Source organism: Glycine soja, chromosome 3 (assembly GCF_004193775.1).
Source record: "Glycine soja cultivar W05 chromosome 3, ASM419377v2, whole genome shotgun sequence".
Classification (NCBI taxonomy): Eukaryota; Viridiplantae; Streptophyta; class Magnoliopsida; order Fabales; family Fabaceae; genus Glycine; species Glycine soja.
This window is the reverse complement of record NC_041004.1, coordinates 9,275,355-9,303,039: the sequence shown is the minus strand read 5'-3', so window position 1 is coordinate 9,303,039 and position 27,685 is coordinate 9,275,355. Positions and strand designations below refer to the sequence as shown.

Sequence of the window (27,685 nt, the reverse complement as noted above, 5' to 3'; positions counted from 1 at the left end):
GGAGCCTCTGGTTGGTCCCTCAGGTCCTCGAGTAAGCACAAAGGAGAGTTATGTTGATCCCTCAGGAAACAATCCTGAGACGGGTGACTCAGACAAGTGCGGCTTATACATCGAAGCACAGGTGGGTGTGGAGGAGGTTAAAGATCCAGATGTTCCCGTTCCTGTACCCACTGATGAGGTTTCCTTAGTGGGGCAGACAATTCACACCTTCCTTGCTTGGCTAACACACCTGGTCAAGCATTTATCATAGCAGGTACTTTACTCTTACTATATGTTTCTTCTTTTTTAATTAATTCATTCAATATGCCTCAAATTAGGCCATTTAACTTTGTTTCATGAATAGACGGTTGTGTCTCCGGAAAAACCACCTCAAAACCCAGATCCAGAGGTCGATAATCTGCTTTATCTGATGACATTGACCATCCCAGAGCTTTTCTTGAGGCCTTACCAGGTTACATGGGATGTCCCCGTGTTCGGGGTCTTTAATCCAAACTTCCCACTCTACATAAAGCATGAAGACCTCTTCGAAATCGTACATGGTGGTCAATGGCTCAGCATATCGGTGTTACATTATGGATTCTGTAAGTCATTTTAGATTACTTTTAATTACCTAAGTTATTACTTTCAATTCATAAATATTTAACTTTGACTTAATATAAACAAGAATCTGACTGAAACAAGTATGCGAGCGGAGAATTCTGATCTGTATGGATTCCTAGAGCCACAGTCCATTTAGAGGTCTGGGCAATCGCAGTTTGAGGCTAAAAGATACATAAAGAGTTGGATGCAGAGTTCAAAACGCAATGTCTACCTTGGAGCCTACTTGAATGGGTAAGTCACAAAAAATAACTGAATTTAATTAATGTTTACTAATATACTAACCCATATTTGTCTCCACTACAGCGGACAGTGGCAGATGGTGGTCATCCTGCCCATGAAATACCTAGTTGTCTGGTTTTGTTCATTGCATAACAGGCCATACAACTACCTTAAGGGGATAATTAACAGGTCAGTATTCTTTTCAATACATTTGCATTGAAATACGTCAACAACATCAATTTTTAATTGTTACTCGTCTGGTACAGTGCTTTAAAAGGTCTTGATGATGCTCCACAACCTAAATCAAAGGTTGTTGCTAGGTGGATTGTCGTCAATGTACGTCATTTACGTAAATCTTCCACTTATATATACTTCTTATGTGTGGGTACACTAATTATTTAATTAATATCCAAATTTCATTATGTATTTAGTGTAATAGACAAAAAGGAAGCACTGAGTGCGGTGATTATGTCATGCACTGGATGTCCACCATCATATTAGGAAGTTTTAGGAATAACTGGAAAGCGGTACATTTATTTCAAACAAATTCGATTTATTTTTGTAATTTGTATTACATTATTAACTTATCATTTATTTCATCATGCATTATTTTAATGATCCTAGACCATTGGAGCCAGAGAGATTAAAGGCGCTTCGGATCCAGTGGGGACATTATTATCTCCGAGTTAGAGCTCAGAGCTAGGATTTAAGGACATTAAGTTTAGCTTAGTTTACTTTGGTGTAACATTTTTGCCATTTCCTATGTTATTTGAACATTGAATTAATTTGTTGATAGTTGTTAATAATAAATCAATTATTCTTTGTTTATTGTGATTAAAATTGCTTGAAAGCATAATAAAATATTTATTTGTTGTGAATTGGGTCTGAAATTGCATTTTACAGGTACAATTTTGGGTTTATTGTAAAAACATAAATTTTATATAAAAAAACTTGAAAACAATATCGGTTATTAATAAAAACCAATGTTAATATAGTAAACAACATCGGTTATTTAGAAAAATCGATGTCAACATACACCTTAACATCAGTTTTTCAATAAATTGATGTTGGTTATTTCTAATAACATCAGTTATTTATACATAACCGATGCTAATATACAAACGTTAACATTGGTTATTTATAAATAACCAATGTTATATATAACTAACTACAACAAAATAAGTGTATAGATGATGAACGTTCACATCGGTTATACATAAAAAACCGATGTTAATCTATTAGTTAACATCGGTTTTTCTAGAAAATTGATGTTAATCTATTAGTTAACATTGGTTTTATATCAAAACCAATGTCAACATTCATCATGTATACACTTATTTTGCTGTAGTTCTTTATATATAACATCGGTTATTTAAAAAACCGATGTTAGCATCGATTTTTAAAAATCGATGTTAACAATAATACATTCAACATCAGTACTTTCAACATCGGTTTTAAAACCGATGTAGAATGTCGTAAATAACCGATGTTGAAAGTGTATTTTCTAATAGTGAAAGATCATAACTAGCAATTCAATAGGTAAACATAAGATCTATAGTCTTACTTCTGTCAGCACAAATTGCAAACACACTTCTTTATGAAAGACAAATGTGTTTGGATATTATTCATCACCAATCCAACATTAACCTTGTTTCTATGTTTAAGCATTGGAAGTGTAAAACATCCATTTGACATGGATAAAAAAAAGATTTCCAAACACACCCTAAAATAATCAGCCAGGCCCATTCAGTTTTTTCTCTTTTAGATCTATGTCAAGATATAAAAATCCAATAGATAGGTTTGCTTGGTGGTTGAAGGGACAAGGTAAGGGCGAGATTGTGGATTCAAATCCCTTCTACTAGCAAATTCATATTATCCTCTTTTATAATTTGACAAATCCAGTGACTCTTAAAAAAGAATTTGACAAACATAATTTATATTATCCTCTTTTATAATAGCCATTGTTTGGTCCACTAGAGGCCTGATCTACAAACTACACAAATAAGACAATAAATCATACATGCATATATGCTCACCACTATATGTACCTTCATACACACAAACAAATTATGTATAATTCCAAATGTATATCTACTAATCCCAGGACTATGTATCACTAACCTGAAGAAAGTAAGCAAACACAAATTCTGCACTCAAAATAACTAGCCAAAACAGCATATACCTAAGAAAAGGAGCAAGGTATCAAACTAATAAGTGCAACAATGCAAAACTTTAGCTTGCAAGTAAAATTAATTACAGAGCGCACACAATATTTTAAAACAATAATATATCAACACAATTCTAAAATATTTTAAAACACGAAGAAAGAACATAACTTCTTGCTTATGCCTAAAAGTTATAGAGTTGGAGATATAATAACATGCAAAGATAATCATATATAACAGGATGGCACGTATTCAAGCAATACAAAAGAATTTATATCTTAGTGGGCAAAAAATGTTATCAAGTATAGTTTACCAAATATAATGCTACGAAACTAAAAAAAATTCATGATATGGTGGAACTAATTATTTATTTATCTTAAAGAAGGAATTACGTACCTACATATTTAAGTATTTTCATCAACTAATATGATTTTAAATAAATTTTCATCACACACTCATATATAGTCGAGCAAAGGAAGGCTGCTTTTTATATTTTCATGCCTAATATATGATTTGTTTTAACGCCGTATTCCTCTTGGGCCTGCTTGTATGGGTTTCGAGCATATTGCTAACAATCACTATCATCTACAATTTCGATGTTGACCTATACCACTCTAATGCATCCTCCTAAAGGCTTGCAAGGCTTCTCAATACTTGGCTGGTCAATCTTGCAAGGCTCCTACTCTACTTGGAACTTAGAGCAACAATAATATCGTCACTTAAAATCATATATCATGCATTAGACATATGGGAAATCCCTGCATGAAAACCTCTTAATTTTATAAATTCACCAACAGCAAGAAATTCAAGAAAATAAATTATATGAATTTTAATAAGCTTTATGACACTAGTCCTTGGCCAACTTTGTTTTAACACCAAGGCAATTACCATGGCTGTTCATAAATTCATATTTACAGAACAAAATTGGGGCATGGGGCTCAATACAAATCAAAAACAGGTTCAAAATATGTATTAGACTAACAACGGCAACCAATTAGACAAAGAGAGACTTAGTGCTCTAAGAATCAAATTCGCATGCAAATTGAAAATTATAGGATTAGGAAAATCCTTATCTTTTCCCACCTATCTTTACTCTTCAAAACCGAAAATGATTCCAACTCTTGTCTTTTCCTTAGAGAGAAATACATGAAGAAAGGATGGATGAAGATTATTTCCTGCACCCAAATGGAGATTCTAGGAGCTTAAAAATTCACTCTTTAAAATATCAAAATACAAGGAATCTTAAAAATTACTACCTAGAACCTATATGGATCACAACAACTTGACAGAAAAGAAAAAAGAATAAAAAGGAGAGAAAATTAAAATACAGTTGATTTGAGGATTAGGAACTATCAATGAGAAGCTAATGGATATGTGAACATTATTTTATAATTTCATGTGAGACTCAAAGTGATTTTGATGGAATGAAAAGCTTTGCCATGAAAGTGGAACTGGAAACATCGAGAGAGAAGAAAAGAAAGCGTTGGGGTCTTGGGGGAGAAGAAATGTTTGATAAAATTTCACAGCAATGCTAAAACAAGCAATGTTGGTAGGCATTATATATATGTTATTTAATTCAATTGTGAGAACTGAAATTAATTTATATAGTAAATAAAATGAGAATATTTTCTATTTTAAAAATATTTATTTATGTAATTTACTGACAGTATGTTTTATCTATATTACAATAAACAACATGAATTTTTTAATATAGATAAAAAATGTTGTCACTAAATTAGAAACATAATTTTAAAAGATAAATATAATATATAAAATAAAAAACTTATATAAATATACATATTCTAATTTATGTAAAAATAGAATTTAATCTTATATGTTATATTTTAAAATATAATATATAAGATTATAAAAATATAATAAATAAAAAAATTGAATTTGAACTATTTTTGCATAAATTTTTTATTAATATTATATTTTGCACGAAATATTCAAATGAACACTTTGATGTCGTCATAAAGGAGTGTGTTTCTCATTCTAAACATCATGGTTCTTGTCCTTCCTCAAGCTTTTTTAAAGAGTTTTTTTTAAGAAAAATGTTAATCAACCTTTTATTATAATCATTTTTTGAAATTTTACCATCAACGGTGAAAATTAGGAGTGGGTAAGCGGCCGACTCGCCCCACATAAGCCCACATTGGTAGCAGACGGACCGCTCTTACACGAACTTAATACATTGGTCCGCATCCGTCACGCGGGCCTAGTTTTTAAATAAACACTTAAATTTGAAAATAAATATAGTTTTTTCTCTTAAAAAAATAGGAGGGCTAATTTGGTAAAATAGGTCAAATAAGGGGATGTATTTTGCAATTAAAAAGCCTTAAATTAAAGTAAATTTGGATTTTAGTGAATGCATATGTTACACATTGCATCTTATTGGGCCTTGCTCAATGCACATGTTGTACTAAAGTCAAATTGGGTCTTCATCAATGCATAAATTTTACTTATGTCATATTTAAACTTATTGAATAATTGGTGTTACACTTATACCTTATATTTTGAATTACTTAATTTTATATATTTTGATTATCATATATTTTTTTTTTCAGAATATAAAGTGTATTTATTGTCATTTTTAAATATTTATTTTGTAAAAAACACAAATTAAAAGACCAATGATAAGTATGGCTTATTGATCTTAATCAAATAATTTAAATAGTATTTTCTTAATTGAAAAATATTACTAATATACTAATTTCAATAGTTTTCTGGTATAAAATATATTTAAGTATATTATATATTTATTACGATTTATAATATATAAAATTTTTGTTACTTCACATACATAGACAAATGACATTTCAGTCGCTAATTCGGTCACTAATCTTGAAACAGAAATACGTATAGTGATCGAATTATGTTCGGTCGCTATAACCTTGATATTGCGACTGAAATCTATTCGGTTGCTGTCTTCAACTACATATCGGTCGCTACTTCGATGGCTAAAGTACTTTTGTTTTTTTACATGTACAGCAATCGAAATAGCCACCGAAGCCTTCAGCGACCTTCAAATTCGGTCGCTAATTCAGTCGCTGACACACGGTAGGCATCATTATCAAATTCGGTCGCAAATTCAGTCGTGAATTGCACCAATAATAGTGTGGTCTCTACTTCGGTCGCTGCCGGACACCAAAATTTTTCGGTCATTAATTTCGGTTGCTAAATAGCATTTTTCTAGTTGTAAGGATTGAAACTTTGAACTTATTAAAATATTACTTTTAAATACATGGTTATTTGTTTTACCTTTTTTATTTATGTTTATGATATTAATGATCACATTATAGGAAATAGCATGATTCAAATTATTATGGTAAATCTCATATTTTTTAATTTATATTAGTCAATTTAAAAATATTATGTTGATGATATTAAATAAATCAATATTATTATTTTCAAATATTTGATAAACACACACACACACACACACACACATAAAAAAATAACAAAAAACTGTGTCATGTTCTTAAATTCGTTTTTATTTTTTTATCTAAAAAAATAAAAAAATAATAATTTTTGTTGTCATTATTAATTCTTTTTTTAAGCTCCTGTAAAATAAATTATTTGTGCTCCCTCTATCTTGAAAACATAGGTCGTGCGTTTACTGTCTCTTCTTTTTTCTATTTTAGTTTATTTTTGAATAACTATAAAAAATTCTCATTATTATAACTTTATTTCATATTTTAAAGAAAATAAAAAAAGATATTATCACTGTTTCTTAAAATTCTTAATTAAAACCATGAAATATGTAAAAAAACATTTTCTAATTATTAATAAATATATTAATCAATTGAAAATAGAAATAGATAAGATAATTATAAACCTCATGCTATCTTTGTATCTTTTATATATCCAAGACTATGGGGAGATCGACTTGCATTTCTTTAGAACTAGAAGTATCATAATGAGTAGGACAACCATCAAAGCCTGAAGAAGGAGAATGGAGAACACGTAAAGTTTTCTTAAGTATACACTCCTAATTTTTTTTTCGTTCATTTTTCTGTATGGATATGATTTAGACGACGAATAATTTCAAGCATAATTCAATAATTTTAATTTCCAGGGTTTGAAAAATAACATCGTGGACATGGATTCAAGCATCTCTCTAGCAGGTAAGCATATGATTAAACCTTTCTGATATTAAATTGTGTGAAAAAATGTGTGTTACATAAACTAAATGTGCGTAATTGTTTTGTTCTAAAATCAAGAATTAATCTTTTTTTTTCATAGATCAAGAATCTTTGTAATTAAAACACATTGTTCAATTTCATGATTATCTATTTTTTTTATCGGAATTCCAAGATAAACTATTAATCATTCTTTCATTGAAACAGAATCACACATAAAAAACAAAAGAGTTGGCCTCCACAAAAACTCTATTTTGGTTGAATAATACATACCTGAATTTTGGCTTCCCACCATTCATCACTACCAGCAATGGTTTTCTTCTCCCCATCCAAGCCAAGACCTGTGTCTTTCCAATAAGCTTAGCCCATAATTGTCATTCCTTTTTCAAAGAATCCCACCAATTTCTAAATTGTTTATATTCATATCTCAAATTTGTTGCCTTATTGAACTTTTCTGCAATATTTGCCCAACCAAGCTTAGTGAAGTGGTTGTGAGGTTTATTTCCAGCATTCTCCTTCACCTCTTCTATGCACACTTTCAACATAATCTCTGTAACAGCCGTAACTTTTAATAAATAAATAAGAAATTAATAAATTAATAAATAAGTAAGTAAAAAAAATAATTAGGTCATAAATTCCCACTATATAAACCAAATATTAACCTAGAGCAGCTTTTAGAAAACACATTTTGTTCCTTTCTTCTTTTTCTAACGCACAAGAACCCTAACAGAACAATCAGAGGTGGAGCTCTAGAGAGCACCAGAGACGCCACAATTACTAACGGAGAACATTTAAGCGACTACATCGAGGTAAGGGATGAGTTATTCACGCTTGGGGATTAGAATAAACATGTGTAGGGATCCTTAGAGGATCAATTTTTGGGTTATTTTTGGGTGTTTATGAAGTTTAATTATGTTTTCATGTTTAATCGCGGATTGAGTGTGTTTGATGAACTAATTGGTGTTCTGATACGAGTTTGTTGTAGAATTGATGTGTTTCTGTGTTTGGTGTGTACCATAGGAATTAGAATTCTTTATAATTAGCATAAAAATTGTGTGATGGTGATTTTGTTTATACCAGATATCTTGGCGTTTCAATCTTGTTCATTTTTATTTTATTTTATTTTCGCACCGCAGTGTATACCTGTACATATATATTGATACTCTTATTTCACAAACTTTATATTTTTTTTACCTGGGTGATTTCTTGTCATGAAATTAATATGTGTAGGGATTGTTGGATAATTGAATTGAATAAAATCATTTAAAGAAATTAACTAAAGTTGTATTCACATTGTAATTAGGCATTTTCTTGATGTTAGTAACTTAGTTGAAATATGTTTAGAATATAGGCATACATGTTGTTTATATAAATCAATATGAGTATATATTTTATTGTTATATATAATTTGTATTTACTTAATGATATGTTTGATATTATTGTGATTATTTTATAATACATTTTATATGTTATATATATATATATATATATATATATATATATATATATATAATATGTACGTTTACGTTAATATTTTGTTATATTATATTTATATGCATGTACATTTACGCTGAAAAGTTAATGTACCGCTTAAGTTAATATATATATTATATATACATAGATTAATAAGTTTATATTTTAATATATTTACGTTAACTACGTATAAATTAATATATATATATATATATATATGTTTCACGTGTATTTTTACAGTTATTTGTTTATAAGTCTTGAAGTTAAATATTGTATGTTATTAGTATTATGATACATTGTTATTTAATTGTTGAGTATATTTTGTAATTAGTTAAAGTGTGAAATGTTAAACTGTAGACATGAAATATGGTTGTGAATGAGTGTGTGATTGATATTTGTAGTGATATTACTTGTCTTGTGAGTTATGAGTTATATAATAACTCGACCAGTGTTTACCTTGAGAGAACTTTTATGCGCAGTGTTTAAAGGAAATTGTAGGATTCCTAGTTAGGATCCTAAAGGGTTAAACTGTAGCGCAATTTGTTAAATATGTTTGAAATATAGGAGTGAGGTCGTGGGTATTATATAACTCATAAACAGTGTCTGCGTGCAAAAAAAAATATTTTAGGGGTTGGACCTGAATCAGGAAGGTGAGGCCCAAATGGATTCTTCGGAGTCTAGGCCTTGGGAGTAAAGATACTCGGTTTGAGTGCTCCTTTAAGCCTATGTTGATCCCATGTGATTGGGGCATTCTCACAAAACAGAGTAACCCTGACTCGTCACCTTATGATGTTACTAAGTGAGAGTGACCGAGTATACCCATTGTGTGGTGTGTCTTGTCATGTACTCCTAAGTGTCCCGGTGTTATTTTTCACTGACATGGTACCACATTGCATATAGGCTTGAGTCTTAGTATAATTGTTGCATAACGCTTGTATTTGAATTTCATTGAGTTAACAATTGTGGTTGAAGTTATTTTATGGAGTGGGTGAACTTGAATGGGTGTGAATAATGTGTGCGATGTTGTGCGGTAATGTTATTTATATAAATTCAGCTTTAAGAATTATATGTTTCACACGCTCTAATGTTTTATTATATACGAATGTGATAACTTACTCCCGGTGTGTGTTTGTGTTTGGGCTGATTGTCACTTTGTTTCAGGTGAGCCTTCATATGGTGAGTCACATGTTAGAGATGGAGAGACTTAGTCTGTGATAGGGATATGCTCTGATAAGTGTGACATTGGGGCATGGGATTTTACTTCACATATTATGATTTTCAAATATTATGATTTACTGAATGATATAATTGCATTATACTTTTCTATTTTAGTTTTTTTAATTAATATTTATTTAGAGTAGACGACCTTGTTTTGAGCCGGGATAATTTTATCTTTTATTCAAAAAAAAATTCTATTATGTTTTCACTAAGTGGATGTGAACCTTTTCTCCTTTTGAATTGATTTAAATTAAATATGTTTAAAGAAAAATTATTAATTTTTTTTTATGTTTTTTTTTTCTTTTCTTTTATGTGTTTATAAACTTTTAAATAAATTTTGTATGATTTATTTAGTTAGTTAGTTAGTTATAATTGTAAGGGTAGAGGGTGTCACATTTAGTGGTATTAGAGCAGGTCGGACCTTTCAGCTATGTGTGTTATGAGCTTTCTGTGTTTCCTTGTGTACTCTGATTGCGTTGTGTTTGTTTTGTTTGATTAGAGGTGTACTTTATTGTGTTGGTATTTTTTTTTCAAAGTTTTGTTTCTTGTGTGATATAGGAAGTAACGGCTGCGAGAAATGAGCGAGAACGACTTCTTACCGAGGCCTTGAACAACTTGGCGCATGTTATGGCCAATCAGGGAGGCGGTGGAGGAGTAACTATGTACCATGGGTTAGATCGCTTTCACAGGAACAACCCACCTACTTTCAAAAGGGGTTATGATCCTGAGGGTGCTGAGGCTTGGTTGAGGGATTTTGAGAAGATCTTTCGGGTGATGGAGTGTCAGGACCATCAGAAGGTGATGTTTTCTACTCACATGCTAGCAGATGAGGCGGAGTACTGGTGGGAGAACACTCGCCCACGTCTAGAGGGAGCAGGTGGTGTTGTTGTCCAATGGGAGACTTTCAGACAAACTTTTCTAGAGAAGTATTTTCCAGAAGATGTGAAGAATAGGAAGGAGATGGAGTTTCTCGAGCTAAAACAGGAAAGTATGACGGTGGCAGAGTATGCGGCGAGGTTTGAGAACCTTGTAAGGTATTTTCCTCATTATCAGGGGGAAGCTAGGGAGAAGTCCAAATGTGTGAAATTTGTCAATGGCCTTCGACCAGAAGTAAAGATGATGGTAAATTATCACAGTATTCACAACTTTGCACAGTTGACCAACATGTGTAGAATCTTTGATGAAGATTAGCGGGAAAAGGCTGCTTTTTACAGGAATGTCAATGCTAGTCATGGGAAAGAGAAGAAGCACGTGACTCACAATCGTGCTAAGCCATATTCTGCCCCTCCCGGGAAATATGGAAACCATTATGGAGGACAAAGGACCAGTGGAGGACTTCAACCAGTTGGTGGGAGTTCTCAGCCAATTAACAGGGTGTCTCAGCCTGCGGGTAGAGGTAGTGGTGCTCATGCTATTGTTACTACACCACTCAGGTGTGGGAAGTGTGGTCGGCTTGGGCATATTGCTCGTGAGTGCAGAGATAGAGAGGTGACTTGCTTTAACTACCAAGGTAAAGGCCACCTCAGTACCAGTTGCCCATATCCAAGGAGGGAGAAGAGGAGTGGAAGTTAGAATAACCAGAGTGGACTACCAAGGACCACAGGGAGAGTGTTTCGCATATTATGATTTACTGAATGATATAATTGCATTATACTTTTCTATTTCAGTTTTTTTAATTATTATTTATTTATAGTGGACGACCTTGTTTTGAGCCGGGATAATTTTATCTTTTATTCAAAAAAAAAATTCTATTATGTTTTCACTAAGTGGATGTGAACCTTTTCTCCTTTTGAATTGATTTAAATTAAATATGTTTAAAGAAAAATTATTAATTATTTTTTTATGTTTTTTTTTCTTCTTTTCTTTTTTGTGTTTATAAACTTTTAAATAAATTTTGTATGATTTATTTAGTTAGTTAGTTATAATTGTAAGGGCAGAGGGTGTCACATTTAGTTTAGAGGGTGTCACAATCTCAGTATTTTTATCACACCATTCTGCTTTCTTTCTTTTCACAAGAACTTGATTGAGAGACATCTCACAAGCTTAATGAAACAAACAAAAGCATAATCCTAATCCATAACAATTCAAAATTTAATGAGAAGAAAAAGAAATTAATGAAGAATTGGTTAACCTGTGATGCTAACAAAGGAAGAAGAAGAGATGACGAAGGATGATCGGAAAGAATGATGAAGTGATTGGAAGCACGAGAGAGAAATTTTAAGGAACAAGAGAGAGAAATTTTGAGGACATGCTTTGTCATTTTGAAATTTTTTGAGGACATAATTGTCCAAGCATTATTTAGGGAACAGATTCCCGAAAAGAAAATTTCACAAACTGGAAATCTGAGCTTCAAAAAAAGATCTACTGAAAGTTTTTACTTTTATAAAAGCTAAAAAAAATTAATAACCAAACACTCTTAAAAAAAATAAAAGATCTTTTTCTAGTAGATAAGATGGTAAAAGATTTTTTTCTAGATAAGATGGAAAAAAGATCGTTTGGGCTACATCCAAACGGACCCGTATACCGTTTGTATATGTGCATTCCTCTGCTTAGGTAAAAACTTGTCTGCACACACAACTACACATTTGATCATTTTTTTATGACCTTACTAACAAACTACCTTGTATAGTGAATGTCTAATAGTTATCATAGTAATAAATCTGGATAGAGTAAATGGTAAATCATAGAGCTGTATAGTTTAGCTTTATGGATTTGTTTCTTAGTTTGTTCAGACAACATATTGCTAATTTGTTGCATTCTCTCAATTTTCTCTCATAGTGATGACATTTACAATGAAAATGTCTTTATTTTTTTTTTTTGCTTGGTGTAAATATTTTCTTAATTTTCTATCAATTTTTTTACTTTTACTCAAATTTCCGGACAGTTCTCTCTCTAACTATGGTATTCTCAACATAATTAATTATATGGTGGTATGAGAAAAGAAAGATCGAACTTATTGTCCACCCTCCTCTCTTACCCCATCACCTTACGCTTGTAAATTAATTATATGGTTTTCTTCTCCCCATCCTAGCCAAGACCTGTGTCGTTCCCAATAAGCTTAGCCCATAATTGTCATTCCTTTTTCAGAGAATCCCACCTATTTCTAAATTGTTTATATTCATATCTCAAATTTGTTGCCTTATTGAACTTTTCTGCAATATTTGCCCAACCAAGCTTAGTGAAGTGGTTGTGAGGTTTATTTTCAGCATTCATCTCTTCTATGCACACTTTCAACATAATCTCAGTATTTTATCACACCATTCTGCTTTCTTTCTTTTCACCAGAACATGATTGAGAGACATCTCACAAGCTTAATGAAACAAACAAAAGCATAACCCTAATCCATAACAATTCAAACTTTAATGAGAAGAAAAAGAAATTAATGAAGAATTGGTTAACCTGTGATGCTAACAAAGGAAGAAGAAGAGATGACGAAGGATGATCGGAAAGAATGACAAAGGATGATTGGAAACACGAGAGAGAAATTTTGAGGAACAAGAGAGAGAAATTTTGAGGGTTTAGAAAATGAGGAGGGCATGCTTTGTCATTTTGAAATTTTTTGAGGACATAATTGTCCAAGCATTATTTAGGGAACAGATTCCCGAAAAGAAAATTTCACAAACGGGAAATCTGAGCTTCAAAAAAAGATTTGTTGAAAGCTTTTACTTTTATAAAAGCTAAAAACAAATTTAATAACCAAACACTCTTAAAAAAAAATAAAAGATTTTTTTCTAGTAGATAAGATGGTAAAAGATTTTTTCTAGTAGATAAGATGGTAAAAGATATTTTGGGCTGCATCCAAATGGACCCGTATACCGTTTGTATATGTGCATTCCTCTAAGTAAGTAAAAACTTGTCTGCACACACAACTACACATTTGATCATTTTTTTTATGACCTTAGTAACAAACTACCTTGTATAGTGAATGTCTAATAGTTATCATAGTAATAAATCTGGATAGAGTACATGGTAAATCATAGAGCTGTATAGTTTAGCTTTATGGATTTGTTTCTTAGTTTGTTCAGACAACATATTGCTAATTGTTGCATTCTCTCGATTTTCTCTCATAGTGATGACATTTACAGTGAAAATGTCTTTATTTTTTTTTTTTTGCTTGGTGTAAATATTTTCTTCTAATTTTCTATCATTTTTTTTACTTTTACTCAAATTTCCTGACAGTTCTCTCTCTAACTATGGTATTCTCAACATAATTAATTATATGGTGGTACGAGAAAAGAAAGATTGAACTTATTGTCCACCCTCCTCTCTTACCCCATCACCTTACGCTTGTAAATGAATACAGTTGCAACTAACCCCAGTTATCATTTGTTTAGTGCAAGAAAAATAGAGTGAAAAAGACAAATGATAGCCAAAAAATAGAAAGATAAATACAATGTATCCAAACTATATTTTTTTATATTTAAATAAATCTATGCAATGAATGAGTTATAATATATCGTCTTTGTACACCACTCCATCTTGTACTCCACTCCATCTCTATATTAATAGCATTTCATTTTGCTTCTTACAAAAATCTATAATGTATCTTTAATTATATTCAATTGCTTTTTTACATTTAAGAAAATCTATCCATGACAGTTCAAAAATAAATCTCGGAGATGATATCTTATATTTAATTTTTTAATTAAATATCAAGAAGTCATAAGTATGAATGATAATGAGTTAAATTCGATTTCCTAAACTTTAAGTAAGATTTCAAGCTCAAATTTTATAAATAAAAAAATATGTTTGATAAAAATGATCCTGATGATTAAAATTTAATCATTAATAAAATTAATAAATATTTTACGCTAGTGCTTTGGTGAAAAAAAAAAACCTTTCCTATTAAATTTACCTTGTATTGTATGATATATAGGCTAAGCACATGCTATAAGGGGTGTTTATGTAAAATAAAGTTCACTTGAAATTTTCATGTATGCTGCTAGAATAGGGACGGACAAAAAAAGTGAATTGAATTGTGTGAGAATTAAGCCGAACTGAAAACAATTCGTTCGAACCAAACTTAATTGAAAAAAGTTGTAAAAGTTCGAATCAAAATGCTCTATTAATCGAGCTAACTATTTTTTTAACTGAATTGTATTCTAAAAAATTAGTTTTTCAGTTTCAAATCAACATTTTTCTTAGTTTTAGATTAAACTGTGTGTCTGTGCTCGAAACAATTCATTACACTATTTACACTTGTAATTTGTTACTATTTAACTTCAAATATTATTGGTATAGTCAATCTAATAGTAAAGTGTTAAATCCAATCTATAATATTCAATTGTCTTGATTTTCTTATGGAATGAAAAAACAGAGGGCTGCACACTAAAAAGATATTAAAGCTTACCCTTCATCTTCTTATGCAATATATGTATGAGTGGTCTAACCGACTTTATCCAATAGATAAAAAACCTATATTTTAGGTTTGTATGTTCAATTAGCATGAGTACGCGTGCCACCTTACACTGAATATGAACTCAAACATACCAATAAACCAATAGTATTTTATTATTCTAATCTCAAAAGTGGTTTCATTTGGATTTCAATCATGCTAACAATTAGATTTGCGGTCCACATTATGCACATTTGAAGGCATAACAAAATTATTGGCTTAACTAACATTTTACTACCGGAAAAATATTTCATTTTGATTTTATTACTTAAAATTGTCATTCTTTTTTATTTTTGTATTTTACATTTTTATGTTAAGATATATTTTAGTATATATATGATAAGTAAAATTTCATTAAATGATGTCGTAACAAATTAATAAAGTATCATATCATCAATTACATATCATTTAATAAGGATAAAGTATCACATCATTAATTATAAATCATTTATGAATCTTTCAATAAAAGTGAGTATTAAAATATAAAAAGTATGTGGTACTAAAATAGAAACAATATTAATTTAAGTAGTAAAATCAAGACGATGTATTTTACTGACAATAAAAAATTATTTAAGTCAAAATTGTATGTTGAAACAAATTCCTTAGTTTACTTATAGACCAATTTACTATTATACAAAACACATATTTTTCATATAATGTTAGCTTCTTAAGTTACATTCTGTGAGGGAGAAACAAAGGCACGATGTCTTGTTTTTTTTTTTCAACTCTGAACTATTATAACTCGTAAGTAGTACATATTTTAAAATTGATAACATGTACATTAAAGGAAGATTAATAGAGAGAGTAGCTGGTTTGAACAAACATACTTTAAAAAGGCCGCCATTACATTATTTACCTCAATATATTGTTCTAATGAATGATAATTCGAACAAATGAATTTAATTTTTTTTATAACTAAAATTATTTAATAACTTCCTAAATCATTACACCACTACAACTTTAAAAAAATAATAAAGGAAAAAAATTAATGTGATCAGTAATACATTATTCACCAGAGAAATATATGAACATTATTTAATATTGAATGTAATATTTTATTAAATTAAAGTTATTTTTATTTCAATTTATTCCGCATACCAAAATTTAGATGTGACAATGAAGTGTCTCTTACAATCTTGATAAAAAAATGTAATCATTTTATGTCAGTCTTCGAGCACCATGACTATGGAAAATGTCATCTACAAGAATTTTCACTCTCAAATCAATTCAAGTTCAAACTTATAGGCATAGATATGGAGTAGAGAAATAACATACCCTTTTCTTTGCATGATCAAGTTTATATGGAAGCTCCTTTCTTGTTCCTCGATAAATATTTTCTTATGGGCCACAACTAACAGACACGACTAATTTTTTTTTAAGTTGCATATTGAGAAGAAAAAAACTAAGAAATCAAGCTGCCTACTATATATATATATATATATATATATATATATATATATATATATATATTCCTAACTCTACCCCGTATGCCAAAGTGTCCCCTCACTACCTCTATTAATCACCCTCACAAGATATCCAAAAAAACTCAGAAATTGAAGATATATAACTGTGCACAGCTAGAGAGAAAGAAACAAAAAGAAAGACTCACTCACACACAGTCACACACCATGAAGCTCGTTTGGTGTCCAGAATCAGCATTGAAAGCCTACATCGACACTGTTAAATCAATAAGGACTCTTTAATTCAAGATAAGAATCAATCACATAATAATGTATAACTTTCTTTCTTTAGCTGCTTCATTTTCTTTTCTTGTTCTTTATCCCTTTCTTTCCCTCTTGATTTGCATATACGTAATTTGTTTGGCACAGTTACAACTTTGGTTGTATATGATGTATGTAAATTTGGTTATGCATGCAACAAAGTAATTGATAAATTATAAACTTAAAGATTCTGTAGTAATTAAACACATACCAAATGGATGGATATATCTTCCGGTTGAATTTCAATATGATGTATTGATATTCTTGGCCTTTGATTGTTGTTTTTGCAGTGTGAGAAATTAAAGGAATTGGGGGTACCAGAGTTGCTATCAGCCATGGCTGCAGGATGGAACACGAAATTCATAGTAGAATCATGGTCCTACGAGGGTAGATTTCGCTAGGGTTATGAGGATGGCCAAAGTGGGTCCAAAAGGAGCAGTTTTGCATGCAAGAATGCATCACCTTAATTAATTGCACCTTCATGTGATTCTATATGCACACTTACCTTTCACACGTGTTATGAATAGGGCCACCTAACAGACTTTGAACTCACTATGAATTTCGAGTTCCTTCGCGCAGTCATGATGAAACTCAGGTGCTCCAAATTCCTTAAATTTCTCACACTGCAATTATAACAACACAAACCCAAATTAATCATATAGAAATTCGACCCAGAGATCCATTAGCAATTAGTGCAAATCTTTTTCCAAGAATTTACAAAATTAATTAATCGGTGAAATTGAAAGAAGGGGATTCATAATCTTGGAACGTAATTTAGTTACAAACATTCTTGTTCCTTGAAAGAAATTAAGGTTCTTGATTTAGAATAAACGCATAATTAATTAGTGTAACACCCACGTTGGTTATTTTCACACAATTTAATATTAGAAAGGTTTTATAATATGTGTATACCTGCTGGAGATCGAGATGCTTGAATCCATCCATGTCCACGACGATCTTTGCCTAATCCTGGAAACAATCTTGCAATCTTCATCTAAATCATATGCAAAGAAGAAAAGAACGAAACAATTAAAATAGAATGAGTTTGTGTGTACCTGAGAAATGTACCTCTCTTCCCCTCTCAGTTTCCAAAAGTCTCCTAAACTGATTACACTTTACAGTTATTCCTATTTATAGGCAGTTGTTGGTTTGCTGACATAAGCACACCCTTAATGGGCTAAATTAGTTGCCCGCCTGGTCCACTTCTTTCTCAATTAACCTATAACAAAATGATATAAGGTGATATTGTTTCCTGATGAGCACATCTACAACAGTAAAAGATAACATCAAATGTTTGGAAGATCATTTTTATGCATTACACCCATTGTAAAGATTTTATAAGATTAAATGTTGTAGTTTTCAATTCCAATACAAAAGTGATCAAACATTTAACATTATCGAGTTCATCAAGAAACAAGTGAAAACAACAATATTTCTAACGGCATCCAATAGAACATAAGCATTTTCAAATTCAATGAAATCAGGTGCTTAATAAAAAATATGTGACTCAGATCATTAGTGATTAATCATTACACAGAAAGAAAGTGTAATCACAATTCACAACAGATTGACACTCTCTTCCCACACATCTCAAAATGATCAATAAAACTTTTCAGAAGCATCAAAATCATTTTAACCAAACAACAAAGAAAATTACCTCTGCAATTTGCTTACTTGGTTTTTGCTTTTACTCTGTCACATTATTATATCTTATTATGCTTCCCAAGAATGCCCCTTCTATGTTCTTTTTTCTGGCCTGGGATATGCATATAGCATTACCACATTCAAAGAAAGTCTCCCAAAAATGCTCTAGAGCAAAATTTTCAAATACAGGCAGTAAGCATGACCAACCTTTCTAATACCAAATGTTCAAAGCAATCTAAACCCTCCCAAAAAAAAAAAGCTTCTCTATCTATCTATCTATCTATCTATCTATTTATTTATCTATCTATCTATCTATCTATCTCTGACCAACTGCCACTTTGAAATTTCATTAGGAAAAAAAATTTAATTTTAAAACATAGTATATATAAAGGTTCAGGTATTTGAATTAACTTCTTAATAAAGGCAAAAGCTCACACGTGCACACATAAAATTGGTGTTGAGGAAACAAGAACTAAAAAAATATATCATACTAATTGCAACTTTTAAACTCAAGTTTGTTTCAATTTATTTAGTTTTTTGTAAAAGTAATTGTTTCCATCTCTTTCAAAACCTCTGTTCAGGAAACTGCAAACTTGAAAAATTCAATATATCGGTCAATTAATTTGCAATCAAATATATTTATTGAATCAAGTAGTCAAGTACCATTAACATATACAAATGAATTAACTTAAGAAAACCAAATATTCAATATATGGATCAATTAATTTGCAATCAAATGTATTTATCATCAAAATTATTATTTATAGACCACATATATCATTTTACCAAAGACAATCATGCCTGAGTGGGGTAAAATATATTATTATGAATAGTAAAACTCACTAAATATTTGTTTTGACTGAATCCTCCCGGTAAATATTTAATGTAGTTGTATGCTCAAGATTCAATCTCAGGTATTGAATTTTAGAGAAAAAAGATAATACACTCTTAGTGTAAAAAGTTGTATTCAATCTTAATCTATCATGTATGATAAATTTGTTAACTTTTAAAATATTTATCCTAATGTAATTCAAATAATGATGTATGATTGAATGACAGTATAAAACTATACGACACTATCAATACATGAACATTAAACTTTTAATTTTATTTAGTCATCTTCTAATATTTAGTTAATTAAATAGTCATTCCTAAATTATATGTAGATTAAATTGAAATTTTGATCCTTGATTTGAAAGATGGACAATTTTGGTCGAGATGTTAAATTACTTCTGTTGACCATCAAGATGTAAATGTTGACCAAAATAATTAGTAACGTGGCAAGAGAATTTTTAATTTATTAATTAATTATAATTGATAGAGTTATTAATTTAATTACGAATGTATTAAAAAATATTACCCTAGGAATGTGATGCTTTGAAAACACTACTTAAAGGGGAGCAATTGCCATCAACTACGAAATCCAATCAAAATCCAACCGATCAAAATTTTTATAATTGTTTGATTTGACTTTAAATACAATGAATATTGGAACTCTAAGGCACTAGAAAAAATGTATGCTTTAGCGATCGACAGATTCGGTCGCTAAATCCCTAAATTCGTTGGCTAAATCTCTTAGCCACCGAAATAGCAACCGAATAATTTACCTCACAAAAACCCTAGTCGCTAAACCCTCAGCGACCGAATTTCCATTTGGTTACTATTTCACCACCGAACTACTGAGTCGCTAGCACACAAAATTTGGTAGCTAGATATTTGGTTGCTATTTTTCTTGGGACTAAATCAGCAACCGAGGTTTGGGGTAGCTAATTCGGTCGCTAACAAGTAATTAATTTTTAAATAAAATAAATTAAAATAAGATTTGGTTATTAATTTGGTCGCTAATAAAAAATTAAATTTTAATTGTAAAATAAATTAAAATAAAGGTCGGTCGCTATTAAATAATAAAGTTTTAAAAAATAATAATTTCGGTTGCTAATTCGGTCGCTAATTTTACAGTCTAAAATGTTTTTTAAATGTTTTTGGTCTAGTTTAACAATTTTTAAATTTAAAATAAATTAAAAAACAACTTGATTGTTCAAAGAAAATATGCCATTATTTTTATTTATTAGATTTTAACCTGTTTAATAATTACTCGCTGTAAATATAATTTTTAAGATTAAGATTTAGTAGATTTTTTCATTTATTAGATTTTAACCTGTTTAATAATTACCCGCTGTAAATATAATTTTTTTGTTTATTAGATTTCTCATTTTTTCAGCAACTTGTGATGATATAATATTTCAAATTACAAGAGATAAGTATGTAATATTTTCAAACACCTGAATGTCATTTTAAAACTGCTCAAGAAAGAGTTTGTTGCTGAAAAACTTATATTGAATTTAAATAAAGCTAATCCAAACACACTATGAGACTGCATAACAGAAACATGCTATATTAACAACCCTGCCACTTCACACCAAACTTTAAGGACTTCTTGTCATACATTTTTTTAATTTGTTTTTTCAATTGTCTTCTCCTTGTAGAAGGGTTGCATTGTATCAATCAGCTTATAATGCATATAAGGAAATAAATGAACTTAAATCGTTTATAGCAAAGATGTGCAATGAGTTCTAAGTTCTAACAGTTAAACATAAGTTGAAAGGAGATGTTAGAGGCTGAGACACACACAAACATTGTCATCACAGACCAAACAACTTGCTTTGGTCCTTATCAGAATCAAGGAATGTTCTCAGTCATCACAACCCTTGCTCATATTAAAAAGAACAATAGAAGAACCCAAATTAAAAAATGTAAAAATAAATAAAAATGCTGCGGGGGAGGGTCGCCTTCACTGGAAATCACCCCAACATAAAAGAGCAGCAAGTTTTTTTTTTTCTGGTGCATGACAAAAAAACAAAAAAGGAGGAAGTGGGTAAAAGAAGAAAAAAAATGCAGTAAAGGTGCACCATATGGCTATGGATGAGATGAATCTGAGGGTCTATAAGTGTATCCACAATAAACCACACACAAGGGGTTTATACAAGCCTTCGTTTGACCAATCCACCTATAATAAGCTAGGAAATGGCTTTGTTTGTTTTATCAGTTGCTAGGAAAGGGATTTGTTTCACATTATATCCTCTAAATCTAAACTGTAACTAATAAGTTCAAGCAGAGGAGGGAGATTGTCAAAAGTAACCCTAAATACATTCATTCAAACACTACTACAATTTTTAGATTTAACATCGCACGGTTAACATCGGTTATTCATTATAGTTAATTTTGTTTCAAAACCAGTTAGTTTTTCTTACCCATTCGTATTACTATGATTATGTTTCAAAAATATAGTCATTCATTGCTCCTATCTATTAGACACTTAGTTTCAAAAATATAGTTTTCATATGTGTTTGTTTGTAGTCGGCACACGTTTTGATGCATGCTTAGATCAATCCAAGAATCTTGTGACATTGGATTCAACTAGCGTTTGAGACTTGTTAATACTAAAACAAACACACCCTTCCTCGTCTAATTTTAGGTTTGGGATGTAATAGATACGATACTAGGCAGAGTTATGTTTGATCATTCAAGTTCTGATACCATTAAGATATGTAAGCAGTAACTAATAAATGAGAGAAGGAATATGGATAAATTATACACTATAATATTCATTGGGTTAATGTATATCCATAGTTTCAAAGACTAATTCAATCCTGAGGCTTGTGTATCTCTTGTGACTGTGACAGTGCGAATGCAAAGAAGATTCTCTCTATTGTTCAATGGCTCATGCCATTGACCAACAAATAGTGCTTGTATTATACTTATTCTACAAAAAGCATTCTCATATAGAATTTTTTTTTTTTTGGGTGGTTGAGATTTTGTGTGTTTGCTAGGTAGGAGAGGGAGATAGGTATGCCAGTGGATGTGATTATTGTTGGAAAATAAAATAAAAAATGAAAGAAAATAAATATGAAGAAGATGCACAGTCTTGAATTAAATAACAAAATAGCAGTAGTAAATTAAATTTAATTGACAGCACATGAATAATGCATTATAACATACAATAAGCACAAGAAAAAAAATTAAGGGAAGAAAGATATAGTCTGGGTTGAAGCGCGTAAACGCTATCCTTAGAGAGAAAACGCCCCCACTGCACGGGTAAGAAATTCTGATTGCGCTCCTCTCCCAAGATACGACAACCCGTTGGTTCCGATCGTGTGCAGCGAAAGGATCCCCGAACCTTATGAACACCAATGCTCTTACTCTCAAGAAATAAATTATTTTATAAGAGAAGAAATAGAAAATTTTGGGAGAAAAAGGTGAGACTGTTGTTCTGTCCCCTTTTTAGAAATGAGGAAAGATAATATATAGGCACAGATCACCTTAAGCAACAAACAAAATATGACCGTTGGAAATATGACCATTGGAAACTAACCTACAGTTGTCAAAACAAATCTAACAAACTAGTTTGACTCATTAAAACAAAATCTTAAGAAAATCTAAAATAAATATTTTATTTTATAAAATAGAATTAATATAATTAATATATTTATAAATTTTAAATTAAAACACCGACATTCCCCCACATAATTTAAAATTTTAAGATATATTTTTCTAAAAGATAATTTGTATAGAAACATGAGAGTAAGAGCATGTGATATTGTATTTCGGTATAAGGAACCTTCTGGGTTTGAGCCTTATACCTAGTGTTTATGAACTTCCATCCGAGAAAAATGTAGTGACTTGATTGTCTTGAACTACATATTCTTTAACCGGACTTTAGTACACAACCCCTACAATATTGGCGTTCAATTAGGTTCTAATCAGTGGTAGCGCGTTACACGGCCTTGCGCTTGTATCTTGTTTCGTGAGTGTCCCTTAAAGATTAGCCCATATCTCACAGTGGCGGCCCCATCACCACACTCACTAGGTGAATCCTCAAAGAGTGAGTTGTGACCCTCACCCCTACAATAATTGTCATCGGATTCATTAAGAGGTATTTTGTTTTTTTACCAAAAATATAAATATATAAATACCTCAACCTTAATATTGCCACAATTTATAATACACCTCGTCATAGGAATGAGAAACGGAACAACTCTGCCAAATTTCATTTTGGTGTACTTTAGTTAACAAACAATTTCGTTTTTACCCGTTGAACTCCATTCATGGGATCACCAATCACACGGAGACGGGTGTTCATTGTTGTAACTAAATAATGGGCTTTAATCTCATTCCCCTCGACGACTCAAATACTTGTTGACATGTCAAACTTTTTGTAAGCGGATCCGCAATATTATTTTCTGACCTGACAAAGTCAAGAGAAATGACACCATGAGAAATCAAATTTCTGATAGACTTATGTCTCACTCTTAAGTGTCTTCTTTTTTCATTAAAATTTTTGCTAGTAACTTTAGATATAGCAACTTGACTATCACAATGCATTGGAATTAGAGGTATACGCTTAATTAACAATGACAAATCATATAATACATTTTTAAGAAATTCAGCCTCACTAGTAGCAGTGTTTAAAGCAATAATTTTTGCTTTCATGTGAAATAATAATTTGTCTAGTAAATTTTCATGATACTACACAACCATCTAAAGCAAAGACATAATCACTCGTCAATTTTATTTCATCAAAATCAAAACTTCAATTTTGTATCACTAAATCCCTCAATTACTTTCTAATCTACCAATTGCATATGCAATGTCAAGCCTAGAGAAGTTTGTCAAATGTAACATAGAACCAATAATTTGAGAATATTCATGTAAAAAAAAATTAGTTTACTCAAACTTTTCTTTAACTCAATAGATGAGTCATAAGGAGCAGAAACATGTTTTCACATCAAAATGATTAAACTTCTTTGATATATAGCTTTTCAACATACTAAGATTGGATAAAAAAAAATCATACCATCATTTTTCTCTATAAGCTTAATACCCAAAATCACATCTACACAACCAAGGTCTTTCATATCAAAATTTCTAGACAAAAAAAACTTCACATCATTTATGAAATTCATTTACTACCAAATATCAATATGTCATCCAGATACATAAAATGACGCATCCATTATCATCAAATTGTTTCACATACACACATTTATCACTATCATTAATTTGAAAATCATACAAAAGAATAACTTAATCAAACTTTTGTGTCAATGCTTTGGAGCTTGTTTCAAACCATACAAAGATTTAACAATTTATTTTTCAAGAAAAAATATTTTCAAAGAAAGTCACATCTATAGACTCCATAATAGTACCATTAGAAATTTCAAATACTTCTGAATTAATAACTAAGAATCTATAAGTAGTATTATGTAAAAAATATCCAACAAAATATAATTAATATTTTTTTTTTCAATTTTCCTTTTCTTATTAATAGGGATATTAACCTTTACTAGACACCCCCACACTTTAAGATATTTCAGATTTGATTCTCTTTTTCTCCATAGCTCATAAAGATTTTTCTTTTGTTTATAAGGTACTCTTTTAAGAATACGACATGCAAAATATAAAGTTTCACCAAAGTATTTATTTTATTATTTTTGTGTGTTATATTTTCATAGGCTTATCTTTTATCAATGAGTTATAAATAAAGAGACAATCAGTCAACATGTAGCAACAAAATACTTGCAGTAATAATAATGACGTTAAACAATAAAAATTAAAAACCAAACAACAAATGTCCTGATTTTAAAGACTTGTGTTCACAGGATCATTTGACCAAGTAAAAGATAGTTTTCTAATCATATAGGAATGAAATTAGAAGTATGCTTTTAGTTTTTCACATAAACTAATTCTAAAAGCATTTTATCTTCAAAACCATCATTAATAAAGAAAATATATTTTAAATTTCAAATTATAAGAAAATATTTTTCAACAATCTCTCACTAATGTAAAATTTAAGGAAATGAAATAATATAATAAAACATTCTTAATAAAACATAATACATTGTGTCTTCATCCATTAATTTTTGAGACTTACTAAAAAGGAACTCAATCATATCCATTATAGATATTTTGATACAATCATCATGCTAATGTAGAAAAGACTATGCAAGAAGAAAGTATAAAACATTTTCTCTCTAAAACAATTTTCTCTCTAAGACTGTTGGAAAATAAAATAAAAAATGAAAGAAAATAAATATGAAGAAGATGCACAGTCTTGAATTAAATAACAAAATAGCAGTAGTAAATTAAATTTAATTGACAGCACATGAATAATGCATTATAACATACAATAAGTACAAGAAAAAAAAATTAAGGGAAGAAAGATATAGCCTGGGTTGAAGCGCGTAAACGCTATCCTTAGAGAGAAAACGCCCCCACTGCACGGATAAGAAATTCTGATTGCGCTCCTCTCCCAAGATACGACAACCCGTTGGTTCCGATCGTGTGCAGCGAAAGGATCCCCGAACCTTATGAACACCAATGCTCTTACTCTCAAGAAATAAATTATTTTATAAGAGAAGAAATAGAAAATTTTGGGAGAAAAAGGTGAGACTGTTGTTCTGTCCCCTTTTTAGAAATGAGGAAAGATAATATATAGGCACAGATCACCTTAAGCAACAAACAAAATATGACCGTTGGAAATATGACCGTTGGAAACTAACCTACAGTTGTCAAAACAAATCTAACAAACTAGTTTGACTCATTAAAACAAAATCTTAAGAAAATCTAAAATAAATATTTTATTTTATAAAATAGAATTAATATAATTAATATATTTATAAATTTTAAATTAAAACACCAACAATTATTTGGCTTGAGGGTAGTTGGCTTTTGAGTTGAGATTTGTTTGTAGAAGTTGATAACAAAATTTAATCCCCGTAACACAAATGGTCTCATATATTCCTAAAAATGAGAAATTGATTTCCAGCAACCCATAACCTTTGTAAGGTAGAAAATACCTTTGTGTGTTTTTTACTTTTAATATTATGCATCATGATGATGAAGTCCCTACATTATATGCATTTATCATACATATTTTGTATCATTCCGATTTTCAATCAATTTCACTCTATTAGTTTTCTTAATTATGTTTGTTCTGTTGGGCACAGAGAGAAGGAAAAAAAGCTAGGAATAAGATATTGAAATTCAAAAACAGCTACATATGGGTGGAAGTCTGTGAAATTCAAGGACTTGCATGCCTGTGCAAGTCCTTGTTAGAGTTTAATTCACTTTGAATATTTGGGGGCAATGGTTATAGTTTGGGCTTTGATTTTGGTCCATGTTTGTGTAGTCATATTGTGGGGCAGTTTGACTTGTTGAGAATTTGAATGTGGTAATACACATTTGAGAGGGGGAATTAATGTTGAATTCAAGTGAGTTGCATCTAAAGCTTGTTGCGGGGCAGTTTGACTTGTTGAAAATCTTTTGTAGTTGCAGATTTCATTGGAAGAGAATTTGCTAAAGATGATGAAATTTCTTCTTGTGTGTATCATAGTAATTAAAAATAGATTAACTCTATTATTTTTATTTGAAAATTTGTACTGAAGTAATAGTATTGAAACTAATAGAAATAAAGAATAGAAATATTCAATGGTTTTGACCTTTCCCCATTTTTTGCACTCTCAATTTTTGAACTAGTAGCTCCATCTTATTCATGGAACTACTTTATAGTTGCATCTAAAGCTATCAGATCAACTTGTATTGCCTTTGTATTGTCTTTCCATGAGAATCTCTTTCTCCAAATCTTTTAAAACTGATAGGATTTTTATAGAATGACATTACAAAGACAATAAAAATTGAGTCTGGAATTTAGGGTGGAATTTTGTTGGTAAAACATATGAAACTAGCTTTAACTTTTGCTTGTCTTTGCTTGGCCAAAAAGAATAGTGGTAGTTAGTTTGTGGGAAGCAGCTTTTCCATTTATATATGATGCATGATTTCTAGATGGAAAAACAGGTCAACCTAGGCCAATGGTGGGATGGTGGGTCAACTGCCCTTTTTTAAAACTTATTTGAAGGTCAACCCATCAACTTTTTAATAGTGGGTTAGGCTGTGTAGCATGGCTATAATTTAGAAAAAAAAGCAGTTAGGCTATGTAGCATGGCTATAATTATTTATTGCTTTACTGATAGCTTCTTTGTTCAGAGGTTACAAGCACTGGAATATCTCAACCTCTATCAGCATCAGAAGTAAGATTGAATCCTTTAGCCT

The 27,685-nt window shown here is 30.5% G+C and overlaps 1 protein-coding gene and 1 non-coding gene across 2 annotated transcripts; one reads left to right on the top strand and one right to left on the bottom strand.

The window, feature by feature from the left end:
* The first annotated feature begins 536 nt into the window (after nt 1-536).
* On the top strand, nt 537-11,389 carry LOC114404930. The gene is made up of 3 exons (XM_028367649.1): nt 537-581; nt 10,376-10,939; nt 11,009-11,389. Exons 1-3 carry the CDS (start codon nt 537-539, stop codon nt 11,387-11,389), a joined length of 990 nt encoding a protein of 329 aa, XP_028223450.1.
* A 9,802-nt stretch (nt 11,390-21,191) lies between these two features.
* LOC114407947 lies at nt 21,192-21,285 on the bottom strand. Its single transcript, XR_003665754.1, has one exon. It is a non-coding gene; the product is annotated as a small nucleolar RNA snoR126 (small nucleolar RNA).
* Between the last annotated feature and the right edge of the window lie 6,400 nt (nt 21,286-27,685).

Bases quoted from the DNA above. Each gene is read 5' to 3' on its own strand.
- LOC114404930 (XM_028367649.1), top strand. From the start codon at position 537: ATGGTGGTCAATGGCTCAGCATATCGGTGTTACATTATGGATTCT. The intron at 582-10,375 runs GTAAGTCATTTT...TGTGTGATATAG, and splicing joins GGTGTTACATTATGGATTCT to GAAGTAACGGCTGCGAGAAA. The intron at 10,940-11,008 runs GTAAATTATCAC...GATGAAGATTAG, and splicing joins GACCAGAAGTAAAGATGATG to CGGGAAAAGGCTGCTTTTTA.